The 15,897-nt window shown below is 43.8% G+C and overlaps 1 protein-coding gene across 2 annotated transcripts in view; it reads right to left on the minus strand.

The window, feature by feature from the left end:
- Positions 1 to 15,773, minus strand: part of Ptcd1 (pentatricopeptide repeat domain 1) — a 24,747-nt gene extending 8,974 nt beyond the window's left edge. The window contains exons 1-5 of one of the 2 annotated variants that reach the window (XM_005003705.4): positions 15,640 to 15,773; positions 11,923 to 12,413; positions 8,603 to 8,743; positions 5,394 to 5,612; positions 3,831 to 3,932 (exon numbers count right to left, since the gene is read on the minus strand). In XM_005003705.4, coding sequence (XP_005003762.1) covers positions 3,831 to 3,932; positions 5,394 to 5,612; positions 8,603 to 8,743; positions 11,923 to 12,387 — 927 coding nt within the window. In that variant the 5' untranslated portion in view covers positions 12,388 to 12,413; positions 15,640 to 15,773. Of the gene's footprint in view, positions 1 to 3,830; positions 3,933 to 5,393; positions 5,613 to 8,602; positions 8,744 to 11,922; positions 12,414 to 15,397; positions 15,535 to 15,639 lie in introns of those variants that run through there. The other variant, XM_063234170.1, reaches the window with a different exon arrangement.
- Between the last annotated feature and the right edge of the window lie 124 nt (positions 15,774 to 15,897).

A 15,897-nucleotide genomic window follows, 5' to 3' on the forward strand; every position in this document is an offset into this window, starting at 1 on the left:
GTAATGTGGCTGGATACAAAATCAATACTCAGAAATCAATAGTATTCCTATACACAAACAACAAAATCACAGAGAGGGAAATAAGAGAAACTGGACTATTCACATTAGCAAGCAAAAAAATGAAATATTTAGGAATTACTCTTACGAAAGAAGTGAAAGACTTATACAGTGAAAATTATAATACACTGAAAAAAGGAAATTGAGGATGATCTCAGAAAATGGAAAGACATCCCTTGCTCATGGATAGGAAGAACAAACATTGTGAAGATGGCCATTCTCCCAAAACTGTTATACAGATTCAATGCAATCTCAATAGAAATACCATTAACACACCTTATAGATCTAGAGAAATCACTCCTAAATTTCACCTGGAACCAGAAGAGACCTAGAATCGCAAAGGCAATTCTAAGCAGCAAAGACAAAGCAGGAGGCATCACAATCCCTGACTTGAAGTTATACTACAAAGCAACAGTAGTAAAATCAACATAGTATTGGAATCAAAACAGAGCCGAAGATCAATGGGATAGATTAGAAGATACAACCACAACTACAAACACACTCAACCACCTTATCTCTGATAAAGGAGCCAAGCAGGTTCATTGGAAGAACGACAGTCTCTTTAATAAATGGTGCTGGAAAAACTGGCTCTCCATTTGTCGAAAACTAAAGCTAGACCCATGTCTATCACCATGTACTAAATTAAAATCTAAATGGGTCAAAGATCTGAATATTAAAACAGAAACACTAAATCTATTGGAAGACAAATTGGGTAGAAACCTTGGAGACATAGGAGTAGGTAGAGAATTCATGAACAGAACTCAAACCGCACAGGAAATACTTCCCAGAATCAATAACTGGGACCACTTCTTATTAAAAAGTTTCTCCATGTCAAAAGAAATCTCCAGCATAGTGAAAAGAAAACCCACAAACTGGGAAAAGATTTTAGTGAACTCTCTCTCAGACAAGGGACTCTTGTCTAAAACATATAAAGAATTAAAAAAACTCAGACCTCCAAAATTCAAAGATCCAATCCAAGAATGGGCATCTGAGATGAATACGCAATTCTCAGATGAAGAAATGCAAATGGCAAATAAATACATGAAAAAATGTTCATCATCATTGGTCATTAGAGAAATGCAAATTAAAACCACACTGAGATACCATCTCAACTCCTGAAAGAGTGGCCAGGATCAAGAAAACCAATAACAACAAATGCTGGAGAGGCTGTGGGGAAAAAGGAACTCTCCTGCACTGTTGGTGGGAGTGTAGACTGGTACAGCCTTTGTGGAGGTCTGTCTGGAGATTTCTCAAAAAGTTGGGATTGGAAATACCATTTATTCCAGCTATTCCACTTCTAGGCATATTCCTGGAAGAACTGAAAGCATCATACCACAGTGATATATGTGCACCTATGTTTATAGCAGCACAATTTGTAATCGCCAGATCTTGGAAACAACCCAAGTGTCCATCAACTGAGGAATGGATAAAAAAGTTGTGGTATTTCTATACAATGGAGTATTATTCAGCTATAAAGAAGGATCACATTGAGATATTTATCAATAAATGGGCGCAGCTTGAGACCATACTCATAAGTGAAATAAATCAATCTCGCATGTGTGAATACCGAATAGTTTCCCTAAAGTAAGTAATGATTCAAATATATAAAAATATGTGGTAATCATGATTCCCCATTATGTGGCCTTGAAGCCTTATAAAGTTTTCACTTATTAATTGGAAACGCTTTATTCTGGGCTTCTTGATATGGAAATATTTGAAGCTATAGTATATGAAGTTTTATCCAAATATTTCAAGGAAAAAGACAGACACTATGGTAACTACTATTAAGTCGGGTTATTTGGTGGTGAAGCACTAGGTTGCTGAAACAGTCTTGCTTTGACCTGTATTGCTATATTGTTATGTCCTGTTTTATCTCAATCTCTCCCTTATTCTTTAAAAAAATTATTTAGTTATTTCTTATGTTTGTTTTAATTAAGGGGAAAAATTAAAAAAATTAGCAGGATATATAATAGTAACTCTTTTTGATTTCCTATTAACTTGTTTTGAAGTCCTGTAATACTCCCACGATCTTGTTTTGACTGATTAGACTCTGTTCCATTCTGTATGATAGTATCAAGTTTGAGGGTATAGGCAACTACTTTGAAGGCAATAAGATTCACTAAGATGCCCATTCTGGTTGGACTATTGTCTCCTTTGAAAGTCCTGTAATGTTCACAATGCCTAAGTTTTATTGGTCTTGTTCTCTACTGTTTTGTTCAACTTTATAATATCTAATGAGATAGACAATTCTTTTTAAGGAAACAAGAGACATCATTGATAACCATTGCTGATAACCTTGTACTCTGTTTTACATCATGTGCTATGTCTATTCTTGGTTTTGACTGACAGCTTTGTTTTGCCATATTTGACTTTATTCTCTCCCCCCCAAAAAAGTAATAAGAACTAAGGAGTAATAAAATCCAAAATGTGTAAATTTTGTTGTAAAAAAGAGAGGGGGAAAAAAAAGAGCTCTAACGGATATAACAGCAAGTGTGTTTAGGGGTGTTAAATAGCTGACTATATTAATGTTTTTGGATCATTGAACACAGCTGTTTGCAGTCTCTCTGTTTGAATGTCCACTTTGTATTCTTTGATACTGTGATTTGAGCAACTATTTCTAAGATGATAATATGTAATCTATTAACAGGTGATTTCTTACTTTTTTTTTTTTTTGTAGTTCTGTATTACGTGTACCCTTACACTGCTTTGTTTTGTTTTGTGTTTTTCTCTTTTTCCTTTTAAATAAAATTTAAAAAAAAAAAAAAAAAGTACCATATCTTAGCTCTTTGTAAGGAAAGCTCCTGAGGATCAGAAGAGGCTGGTCACTGCTGCCAGAGACCGCAGCGGGGATACAAACATCTGTGCTTGCATCGTCCCAGATGAGGACAGGTCAGACTGTGCAAAGTACCCAAGGAGCCTGCTGTGCACAGAAAGGTAGGGACAGGGCTAGAGCTGCTGGTCTATGGCACATATGTGAGGACAGAGAGTCAGAGGAGACTTAGAAGCCACAGAACAGCTGAAGTACCAATGCCAACACCAATTCACTGGGGTGGGGGCACGGGCAGGGCTAAGGTGAGACTAGAAGTGTGTGCTTGACTTCGAATTTACAAGTACATTCCACAGCCCTGGGCTGCACTGAGAGGAAAAGAAAGGGAAGGAGAGGAGAGGAAGGCTGTGAGGCCGACTGAATTTGGGCCCTGCAGGCTGTTGGAGACCACGAGGTTAGAGGGTCTGGGCTGCTCACCAAGCAGAGCAGGGGGTCTGAGCTTGCTGCACCCTCACTCAAGGCACTGCTCTGCCTACCATCTTTAAAAATAGGAAGCAGTGTGCCCTGAAGCACCTGCTGAGAAGACCAAAAGATGCCAAATATAAAAGCCCCTAGCCAGGAGTGATGGTGCACACCTATAATCCCAGCACTTGGGAGGCTGAGGCAGGAGGACTGCTGAACTGCTACACAGTGAATTCAAGGCAAGTATAAAATAAAAAGTGAGACCCTGTCTCCAAAAAGAAAAAGAAAAAGGAAGGCTGGGCACGGTGGCACACACTTGTAATCCCAGCACGCAGGAAGCTGAGGCAGGATTGCCAAGAGTTTGAGGACAGGCTGGAATACATAGTGAGAACCACCTCAAAAAACAAAAACCAAACAAATAAATAAATGTACCTGCCATGGGGCAGTAGCAGGTGCTCAGGAAACATGACAAGGATCATCATCTAGCACCCTGGCATAGCCTCATGCTGGAAGCAGGGCAAGAAGCCAGGGAGGAAGAACAGACCTGTAGAGCATGTCGGAAGCCAGTCTTCTTGTCCTGGATGCAACCCATAAGCAGGAAATTGAAGGTCTCCTCTGTGACCACGTGGCCCTTGTAGACGATTTCCTGGGGGAGGGAACAAGGCAGAACCACTCAGAAGCTAGACAGGGCCCAGGCTTAGGGCAGACGTTATCTAATTCATGTGGGCCAGGATCTGCTCCACCCATCTGGGGCCTGCTCAGAACCAGCTCCTCAGCAATGTACCCGACTGCTGCCCTGCAGCCTCCAGGCCTTTCTGCCCAGCTCGGTCCCAGCAAGTCTGGGCAGCTCCTCTGGAAAGACCCATCCAGCAGCCTGCTTAGCCCCTGAACTCAAGAGTCTTCAGTTCTTGCCCCAGCTCTACCACTGGTCCGCTTGAGCATCAGCTTCCTCATCTGTGGAAGGACACACTTTCTGGAACCCTAGGAACAGCCCAACTGTGTAGTGCTGTCCATAGTGAGTCTAGTTCCCACTGTCCTCTGGGGTATCAGGGTTGGCCATGGCCTCCTCTATACCTTCCTTCTACCTCCTCAAGTCTCTCCTCTGTCTCTTTGGTTAGCAGAGGTTCCCTGCCTAATCATCCCTAGAAAAATGAGGGCATTTAGCCCTTTTGTGATCCCAAGACTCTTATCAAGTCAAGGGGCCATTGTAAGTCCACATGTACTGGGCTGTTTAAATAATTAGCTTAACAACATTAGAAACAGGCAAACTAGTGTTATCTATAGCAACTACCTTCATGATTGTGTGCTAAGGCAGCCGTTCCTTAGAATGCTGGTCAGGTCATACAATAAAACAAAGCAAGCGACAGATGACACTGCCATGTGGTTTACTCTATAACCCTCTCTACCCTGCAATAACTGAGTGCAGAACAGAGCTCTATGGAGTACTATAGTTCACCTGGACCACTGGACACTGAGCTGTCTGGAAGTTTTCTGTCCTGCCTGCCACCACTAGGTCTTCTGGTAATTTCCTGTCAGGTCCCTGAACCTTCTGATGATTGATTAATCCAGTCTGCTGCCAATAAAAATTCTGATCTTATGCTTTCTTGCTACTAAGTAAAACTTCATTCTGTGCATTGATGTTTTTTGTTTTGGGTTTTTTTGTTCGTTGTTTTTTTTTTTTTTTCTTTGAGGCAGGGTCTCAATGTATAGTTCAGACAGGGCTCAAACTGTCAGCGAAACTCCTGCCTCGGCCTCCAGAGTGCTACAATTACAATAGTGCACCACCATGTTCAATTGCTGTCAATGCCTTAATGAAGCTTCTCTTATAAGTCACCTCGAGTATTTTCTTTAGTCCTCGGAATTTACTTTGACTGTCCCAGCACATGGGGGACAAGGCCTCACCCTATCCTTGCTACTCTCCTGTTCCGCTACTACACAGCATTCTGGGTGTCAGATCCAGGGCAGGGTTATGCTGTACCAACCTTGGATCTCTACAACCCAGCAGCCTCCTTGATCCTTCTGCAGGAGGGGAGAAGCCAACCTCTGCCTTACTCCTGTCATGGGGGGCTGGGGTCCCTTTGGGAGGAGCCAGAAAGAGTGTCCCTACCTTGAATACATCGAGGCACATCCTCAGGTCTGCACACTTGGCGGCCACCTTCAGCAGGGCATGGTATGTTTTTAGATTGAGCTGGAAGTTTTTGGCCCGAAGCTGCTGTTGGAGCTTCAGGGCACTCTGCAGAGCTGAGTCCTTCCAGGGGGACTCAGCACAGACATTGAACAGGGCTGTGTATGTGGCATCAGAGGGCTCCAGGTCTCGCTTCTTCATCTGTTAAGATGGGAGAAACTTAAGAGGTGGCTCCAGGATCAGGTAGAAATGAGCAGCTACCCCAGAAGACCTGAGAGAGACCTCCATGACTATGTTCAAGCAGTCTCAGATCCTACTTGCTTACGGACAGATCAAAATCTGGTGTCTAAACTGTAGACTTCACCAGAGAGACCTAAAAACTGTGCCTGTATCCTCAAAAGTGCCAAGAAAAAACTACTCTCTCTGTACCTGCTCTAGGTCAGCCTGGAGTCCCCGCCCTCAGGCCAGGTCACTCTGACTGGCAAGGGGTCAGAGTAGATGTGGCTGGGAAAAGGAGAGCATTACTCCGTAGCTGAGGGGTTATGGACCACAAGCTCTCAGGAAAATGAGGATGAGGGCATCATCTGAGGAGTAGGTACAGGGCTCAGCAAGAAAGTAGAGGCTGGTATCCTCTGAAACACACACTCAGCTTATCAAGCCTCCCAGTGGCTGGGGCTAGTACTTGAGTCTGAAAACATCTGAGTAAGACAAGCACTTACTTGTCAGAGAAAGGCCACTGATTGCCAAGGACAGGTGACAAGACACTGAGGCTTCAAAGAGCTTTCTAGAACCAGGCTGCTCAGGGCTCAAATCCCAGCTCCAGTTCCAATGCTCTCAACGAGGGATGCCTTGGTCATATCCCTTCATCTCTCTGGGCCTCAAGTTCTTTATCTGAAAGGGCAGAGGCTGAGTCCTCCTGGTAGGAAGACGCACATTCTGCATGTAGCTTGTATTCAATAGATGTGGACTAAGGACTTGCATATACCCTTAGCACCCAGTGGTGAGCAAGGCAGACTGTCTTCACTGAGCATCCACTCAAGGAGGGACTCACACTGCAGTGGAGGACGTATACACAAGGACTCATGGGCACTGTGAAGGACACAGGAAAACAGAAAGTAGGAAGGAAAAAGAAAGTCCAGACAGACCTGGCCACTACTTTCACCAAGTAACCAAGGTGAATGTCATCAATGATGCCATGGTGATGTCATACACATTCTGACACAAGAGGGCTGTTTCACTTCTCTGATGTCCCTTTCCCAAAGCCACAACTCCTGTCTCCTCATGAAGCAGGAGCACCTTAATGCACATGGATAGGCAGTTTCCATCACCTCTCGTCAGTGCTCCTTGAAATGATCACGGTCACAAAGAAAAGGAAAGACTTGGAAAAGGTCACAGATTGCAGGAGCCAGAGACAGTATGGGCACCCAGACTGGATACAGAAATAGAGGCTATCAGTGCTAACACTGGTGAAATTCAAATAAGGTCTGGGGTTTAATTAACAGCCACCCACCAACGTTGGCCGTCTTGTCTTGACAAATACACTAACCCAAAGTAAGGTAAAAACAAGTTAGAAACTGGGTAAAGAATATTTGGAAACATTTTTCTTTCTTTCCTTTTTTTGGTATCATGGCTTAAACCAGGGCCTTCCCTCTCAGCTACATCCCCAGTCCTTTTTTATTTCGAGACAGGGTCTCACTAAGTTATCAGATGCCCAGGCTGGACTCAAAGTTGTAATCCACCTGCCTCAACATCCTGGAATTCTGAGATTACAAGCATGCACCACCATGCTCAGATATTTGGAACTTTCTATACTGTCTCTGCAACTTCTCTATAAACCTAAAAGTATTCCAAAGTGAAATGTTTATTAGAAAAAGTGTATCAGTTTACAAAAGGCAACAAAAAGATACAGAATAGCATAGGCTTCTCTGGATTACATGCAGGGCAATCACTTTATCTTCAGGGATGAAGTCAGGGATATAGCTCAGCAGCACAGTGCCTGCCTGGCAAGCATAAGGTCCTGAGTTTAGTTCTCACTACCAAAAAAAAAAAAAAAAAAAAAAAAGACCCTCAGGGCTGCTACCAGTCTGTCTCCAACAACTCCAACAACTGTCTCACCTGCACCCTGGCTCTTTGCCTGGCACCTGAATGCTTTTCAGCCAGTTTTTTTTTTTTTTTTGTAGCAGGGACTGAACTCATGACCTTGCACTTGCCAGTCAGGCACTTATGCTGTTGAGCTAAATCCCTGCCCTTTTTTTGGTCTTTCTGAGACAGAGTCTTGCTACATGGTTCAGGCTGACCTTGGATTCACTTTGTAGCCCTGGCTGGTCTCAAACTTGCGACAATCCTCCTGCTTTAGTGTCCAGAGTTCTGGGATTACAGGAGTACACCACCACACCTGGCTTTTTTTTCAGCCAGCTCTCTTGTCAGCGTGGCCTTTTGCCTTTCCAGCGCAGTGCTGGACAGCACTTTAGGTCTTTCAAAGGCTGACATTACTTTTCTATTTGTAAGTGCAGTTTCTCTCCCTGGACTGCAGTTACAGATCATCAGGCATGGAGCAGTGTGTGGCAAATAATATGACCGGGGTTCCCAGGAGCTCCTACTGGAGTGAAAACGCTAGTTTCTAGCTGCAGGAGATGGGCTCTCTTCAGAAAAAGTCAATGGTCCTCAGAGGTGAGGCTCTTTCTGGACTCATGCAGGAAACAGCTTGTTGGCTCTGACAGTGACGATGATATACCCAAGAGACATGAGTGCAAAGTAAAGTGATTTTCCAGGAATAATAAAATTCCTTTCCAGGGCCAGGGCTATCGCTCAGTGGCGCAGAGCCTGCCTGGCAACAAGGTGCTGAGTTTGATTCCTGGTATAAAAATAAAGTCCTTTCCAAAGAAGTAGACTTGGAAGCAGAGTATATGCATGTGCAGGTATGGGGGTAAAAAGGAGCACAAGCCAACTGTGCATGGCAGCAGAGAAGAGGCCGCATGGGCCCGCTGTGGCCAAGGCAGGTTCTGAAGCACTTGCACATCATTTCAGTTAATAGTCCAAGGTCATCTCTAGTTGACAGGTGATGAATCTGATGCCAGGAGCTTAAGCCACCCAGTCAGGGTAATGTACTAGCAAGTGGCACGCCCAAATCTGCACTTAGATCTTTCTGCACTCAAAGCCTGTGCCAGCCCTCGGCCCTGCCCCACACTCACGTCATTGTAGAGCCGGAAGGCCTTCTTTAGGTAGCCTGCTCGCCCGCAGCCCCCGATCAGCACTGTGTAGTTGCATTCAAGTGGCTGCAGTCGCTCCTCTTTCAGCATCTGCCTTTCAAACAGCTCCAGAGCCTCGGCCAGCTGGGAGGGAGAAAAGAAACAAAAGAAAAGAGAAATATGTCTTTTTGCCAGATGATGGTAGGTGTTCGAACAAAAAATAAATTAAGAAGTGCTGAACAAGGGTGTGGGGGAGTCACTTTTAGATACAGCCAAGTAAGTCCTTACCCAGAAGGTGACATGTGAACAAAGACTTGAAGGTAAGGCAGACGGCCCAACAGCTCTCTGAAAACAGACAGTGCAAAGGCTCTGAGGCAGGAGTACACGTGGGAGCTGAATGAGTGAAGTGCTACGGTGACTGCAGTGGGGTAAAGGAGGAAAGGGGAGGAGAGTGGAAAAGTAATGGAGGGATAAGCCATTGTGAGGACCTTAGCTTTTACTTAACTGTTCATTATGAAGAATTCAAGATGTATATAAAATATCACCTATAGGGATTATAAATGGGTGGTCAATTCTGCAAACCTCTTCCAAACAGTATGGTTGTTTAGTTATTATTTATTGTAGTACTGGGGATTGTGCTCAGGACTTTGCACTGAACTACTGAACTATATCCTCACCTTCTCCTTTTTTTTTTTTGAGACAGGGCCTTGTCATGTGGTTCAGGCTGGCTCCGAACTCACTATGTAGCGTAGGTTGGCCTCAAACTCAGCAATCCTTCTGCCTTACCCTCCACGTGCTGGGATAATAGGTATGTACCACTATGCTAGGCTTCCTTATTCCTTGCTTTTGAGGGATAAGAGAGATTTGGTATCAGTTTTTACTAAAACACTCAGTTGCACAGGCTGTACTTGAACTTGTGATCCTCTTGCCTCATCTTCCCAGAGTATTGGGATTACAAGTGTGTGCCATCATGCCTGGCTTTTTACGATGTTTTTCTTGTTTTTGCTTTTATAGTACAGGAGCTCGGGGCTGGGGATTTAGCTCAGGGCATAAGCGCCTGCCTTGTAAGCGCGTGGTCATGAGTTTGATCCCCGGTACCAATTAAAAAATATATATATATAGTACAGGAGCTTAAACCTAGAACCTTCCATATACTAGGCAAGTGCTCTACCACTAAGCTATATCCCCAATCCTATTTTTTATTTTTACATTTTGAGAGTGGTCTTGCTAGGTTGCCCAGGCTAGCCTCAAACTTGCAATCTTCCTGCCTTAATCTTCCAAATAGCTGGGATTAGCAGCATGTGCCACCGTGCACAGCTCTAAATGGCATGTTTGAGTCAGGGTCTCGCTATGTAGTTCCAGGCTGGCCTTGAACTTGCAGCAATGCTCCTGCCTCAGTCTCTCATGTGGGGACTGCAGGTGTACCACACCATGCTTGGCTCTAAACAGCATTTTAAAAGCAAATCCCAGACACCCTTCATTTCATCCATATGACCTTTAGTATACACCATTAAGAGATTTTCAAACATAAATATACAGTAAAGTCATTATCAATTTCCAGGAAAGTGAGCTTTTAAAAATTATTTATTTATTTATTTGCTATACTGGGAACTGAACCCAGGGCCTTTGCACTGAGCTATATTCCCAGTTCAATTTTAATTTTTATTTTGAAACAATGTCTCATTAAGTCACTAAATAGGTCAGGGTAGGCTTGAACTTGCAATCTGCCTCAGCTTCTCACATAGCTGGGTTTACAGGAGTGTACCACCATCCTCAACTCTTCTTGCGGAATAGGGATCAAACCTAGGGCTTCAAGCAAACTAGAACACACTGTGTCATTAAGCTATACTCCCACCAGACTTTTTTTTTAGTGTTAAGGATTGAACCCAAGGTCATAAGCACGCTATACAATTGCTCTACTACTAACCTACATCACAGCCAGAAAATGAACATTAACACCACCGAATGTACTGGCGGTCCTGGGAAGAAGATTAATATGATCTGCTTTCTGTTCAACAGGACAGCTCTGTGTTGTGAGCAGTTAGCAAGATGAGAGATCACACAAACAGCTGGTAGCCCAGAAACAAGTGTCTTAATAACTGAGGAGGTTTAGGAGGCTATTCCTGGGCATTCAAGCTATGGCTGTGAGAAATGGGGGTGGCAACAATGTGGAGGTACAGGTGGTAAGAGAAAGAAACAAAAGAAGCATGACCTAAGTGATAGGTTTTTCCTCAGGTACAAGCTGCCTTTGATGCTGGACAGAGCCCCCTGGTATTAATTTCACAACTTCGTAAGTTAAACCTCCAGCTCACTGCAGTGTGCAGAGGCTCTTTCTATTGGCGGTCAGGATGTCATTCTGCCTGCCCCTTTAACTCCGCCTCTGTTAGGTTTCAGATAAAAAAGCTGTGATTGTTCTTTAAGCTTCTGAAGGCTGCTAGTGTCTCCTCAAGCATCTCCTGTGCCCTCAATAAAGGCCTGTTTACCTACCTCAGCTAACATTCTCTCTCTCTCTCTCTCCCTCTGTCTCTCTCCCCACCCCACCACACACACACAGTGAAAAAACCAAACACTTAGGAAACGTGGTCTTGGTGAAATGAAATACTGGTATTGCCATTTAGTGAGATAAAGGAAGTATGGAGAAAGCAAGACACCTTGGCACATGCCTATAATACTAAAACTCAATGGGGGTGAGACAGAAGGATTACAAATTTAAGGACATTCTGGGCAATTTAGCAAGACACTCTATAAAAATAAAATTCAGAGCTAGGCGTGGTGGTGCATGCCCATGTTCTCAGCACTCAAGAGGCTGAGGCAGAAGGATCACTGTGAGTCTGAAACCAGCCTGGGCTACAAAGTTGAGTTCAAGGCTAGTCTGAACTTAGTAAGACCTCCCTCGTCTCAAAAAAACCAAAAAAAAAAAAAAAAATTTTTTTTTTTAAAAATACAAAAAAAGGGCTGGGACAGTAGTTCAATGCAAAGGCCTTAAATTCAATCCCCAGTACTGTAGGAAAAATAAGTGTGAGGTAAACAGGTTAAGAACAAAAATGTCAGGCTTGGATTTGTACAGGTAGCTATGAGGATAAGTGTTAGGAATACACAGATGAGGGGTTCACAGAAAGGCCAGGGCTAGAGATCCGAACATAACTACAGCAGCCAGGGGATACTCAATGCCATGAGGCTGATGGATCACTAGAGTGAGCAAAGATAGAGAGGTAAGGCTCATCGGCTGAGTGCGGAGTATACCAACATTTAGCAGCTGAAAAGACTGGGTTGCTTTCCAAATGCACAAAATAACCACCCCAGCAGGAAGAAAAACTCCTCACCTTTCCTTCCTTGATCAGGCGTTTGCACTGAAAGAAATACCAGTATGGCGTGTTCTTCCGACCCTGCCAGGATTTTGGCTCCAGTTTACCTTCCTCATCTTCCTCAGCATTTTGTTCCCTTAGTTGCAGGTTATACAACTGAGCTGTTGATTTGCGAAATAATCTCCGAGAAGAGTACTTGTTGGAGAGGGTTCCAAAACTTTCCTCCTCCTCTTCCTCCTGAGGGTCCATGGAGCTGGGCTGGCTTGGGTTGGAGGGCAGGCTGCTCATGTTCTTCTGGTTCCCTTGGCCTGGTGGCAGTTGGCAGGAAAAACTACTGAAGGCTGACACTGGCCAGGTCTGCCACATGGCAAGCCACTCCCTGCCTCCTGCCCATTGGGCTCCAAGTGGGTTGAGATGTTGGAGGATAGACAGTCTCACAGGGCAAGGGCTGGAGAAGAGCCGGGCAAGTCTCACAAGGTCCATCTCTGGCTTTCCTGTTCCAATGGCACCTTGAGCAAGTCAAAAAAAACAAGGAAGTCAACTCAGGTTCACACTTACAAAAGGCAGAAAGACAGAGAGGTGGTTGCAAGCATGGGTCCTGAAGTTAAAGAAGTTTCAGCTCAGATTCCAGCTTTGCAACAGCTCTCTATGAACCAGCTGTGGTGGTGCACACTTAAAATCCCAGCACTCTGGAAGACTGAAGCAGAAGGTTTACAGGCTCAGAACCAGACTGAATAATTCTGTAAGACTGTGTCTCAAAAACAAAACAAATCCACAGCCAGGTGTGGTGGTGCACTCCTGAAATCCCAGCACTCAAGAGGCTGAGGCAGGAGGATCATTGCAAAATTTGAGACTGGTCAGCTACAAAGTGAGCCCAAGGCCAGTCAGAAGTGCAAAGCGAGACTGTCTTAAAAAAGACAAAAATAAATAAATAAATAAATAAATAAATAAATAAAATAAAAATCCAATTTCCCAGTATCACAGGAAAAAACAAAAATATATACAACCACTAGCATCTTGCTATGGCTTGTATTTAGATGTCCCCCCAGAGCCTCATGTGCTCACAGGTGGGGCTTTTCAGAGGTGGCTGGCTCTCCAGTGTATGAATATGGATTAAGGTTGTGTGAAAACTAAATAAACCCACTGATTGGTTTAGCATAGTTCTGGTATATAATGAATAGGACCAATAATGGTAGATAATGAAAGGACCGATCCAGCGGGTGGGCAGCACCAATCAACAGGCATGTAGACTGGATGGGATAAAAAGGAAAGGGAGGCTCACAGTTTTGCTGCATCTTGCCTTCTGGCTGCCCTGCCTCAGACTGTTTTTCCTCCTCAGGCTGCCTTGCCTTGGAACTAGCTGACTACAGACTTAAACCTTTACAAACTGTGAGCTAAAATAAGCTTTTCTCCTTTAACTTGTGGGTGTTACAGATTTTGTCTCAAAAACGAAAAAGTAACCAAGACTGAACTGAGATTAACAGTAAAGTGATCCACATAGTACTGCAGCAATATATAGCATGTAAGTACAACACTGACACCCACTTAAATACTTGTTAGACATAAGCTAACATCCTCAAGTACATGGCACTGAAGTCAGAGCTGGGTTTCAGGTCCTGGCCAGACCTCTGTGTTGAGTCCTATTACTTGACCTTCTTTGCCTTGATTTTTTCAACTACAAGATTAAATTGAGGTGTTTTTATTTTTTCAGGATTAGGGATTGAACCTAGAGCCTTCTTCTGAACTATGTCACCAGCCCCTTTTCATTTTTAAAGACAGAATTTAAGATGATAAACTGGCCAAGCTTGGCTTCAATTTATGAGTACCTGCCTCATCCTCCCAGAGTGCTAGGATTATAGGTATGTGACACCATGATTGGCATAAATTGACCAATGTCTAGCATTTTAATAAGTGGTCAAAAGTTATAGCTATTATAATCTATTACTGGGAAAAAATGTTGGCATTTTGGCCTCTGCAAATGGAGGCTAACTCAAGCATTTCTCTTCTGCAAAATCTGGTCAAATATGCTAAGACAGCAGCTACTAAGCTGGGCATGCTAGTACATGCCTGCAATCCCAGCACTCAAGAGGCTGAGGCAAGAGGATTGCTGTGAATCTGAGGCCAGCCTGGACTATATAAGTGAATTTAAGGCTGGCCTGCACTACAAAGCACAATCCTGTCTCAAAATAAATAAATACAATAATATAAAAATAACAGCCACTAGCCACATGTAGTTACCAAGTACTTGAAATGGGCCAATCTAAACAGAGACTTCTGTTTACCAGATTTCAAGGATTCTGACACACAATATCAAATACACATGATATAACTTTTAAAAATCCTAAAATAATACTTAAAATATGCTAGACTAAATAAAATATAGTAACAATAATTTCACAAATTCTTTTTAATATGACTACTTGAAAACTTAAAATAATACATGTGCTTGTATATTTCTGTTGGACAAAAAAATTTTTTTTTTAATTAAAAAAAGGGCTGGGGTGGCACAAGCCCTTGCCTGGCAAGCTTAAGGTACTGAGTTCAATTCACTGTGCAAAACAAAAACAAGAACAAAAAAAACAAGGAAAAAGCTGGGAATGCAGCTTAGTGCAAAAGCCCTGGGTTCATTCCCAGTACCACACATACATATACATACATAATACACAAATATAGCTTACAATGTGTCTCTTGGGCAGGGCTGGGCTAGAGTCCAACCTGAATTCTTAAACTCTTTAATAAAAAATATCAGAAAGGTCTGCTAATATTAGAAGGTCACCATTGGAAAGACCTCAGAGTTAACAGCAGTTTGAGGCCCAGGACAGGGACTTGTTGGGGTACTGTACCCGTTTTACAATAATACTATACTAATGTTTATACATGGTATACTACTACATGTTTCTTTTTAATGTAACAAATCATAATTTTGAAGCAGAGTTAAAACTTCATAGTTGTACAAATCCTGTTTCCAACTACCATTTACACTTAGCAACACTAGAAATTTCACACAACGCTAATGCTGCTCTGCCTGTCAGGAAAGGAAATGCTAAGTTTCACATAGAAAAAAGTGAAGGTGGAATTTTCTGCCTACTAAATTCATTAATTTACTCAGGTTTAACCCCTGGAATTAGAAGGTGGGGTGTAGTGGTGCACGTGCTGGTGTAATCCCTGCACCCTGGATGGGGGAGATAAGAGAATTCCAAGTTTGAGAACAACCTAGTTATTTTATTTTATTTTACTTTTTTTTTTGGTACCGGGGAATGGAACTCAGGACCTCGCACTTGCCAAACAAATGCTTAATGTCCCTGAGCTAAATCCTCGGCCCATCCTAGGTATTTTAGAAAGGGGCAGGGATGTAGCTCAATACCGAGGCCCTGGGTTTAATCCCCAGTACTACAGAAATAAACATTTAAAAATAAAATCTCTGAATTAGAAACACACGGTGGCCATCTTCTTTTGAGGACCCAACCATCTGCAGACCCTTACAAACGCTCACCGACACTGACGAGACCCCCCTGTCAGCACGCTGGATTTCAGAGGCTGAGTTCCATTCCTTGGCTTGGACAGTGAACGTGGGGCCCGGGCAAGCGGTGAGACCGGCTCAGACGCGGGACCCAGGGCTCTTCCTCTGGCCCTGGGATCGCTTGTCTCACTGAGACTCGGGAGCTTCTCCACTCGGCCCTAAGAGCCCCTCCGCCCAGGTCCCGGGATTCCTGCGAGAATCGAGTAGGAACTCACCCGAAACACAATGCGACCGCAGAACCGGTATTCCACTAGTCTCTGCTTCAGCGCGGAGGTCAACCTCTTGGGTGCCCGCCTCGACCTGGCCTCGCGCAGGCGTAGTCTGCGGCTTGAGCTCTCAGGGGCTGAAATTGAAGTTGCCGGCGAGGAGAAGCGTAAGTTTGGCTGGCGGCTACCCGGGTCTGGCGCTCGATTGGCCGTGTCTGAACAGGCAAAAGGGCCGGCGCGGGCTCCCGGAGCTCCCGGCATTCCTCG

This window comes from Cavia porcellus, unplaced genomic scaffold (genome assembly GCF_034190915.1).
Source record: "Cavia porcellus strain 051 isolate PalLab524CR breed Dunkin Hartley unplaced genomic scaffold, mCavPor4.1 scaffold_23, whole genome shotgun sequence".
NCBI lineage: Eukaryota > Metazoa > Chordata > Mammalia > Rodentia > Caviidae > Cavia > Cavia porcellus.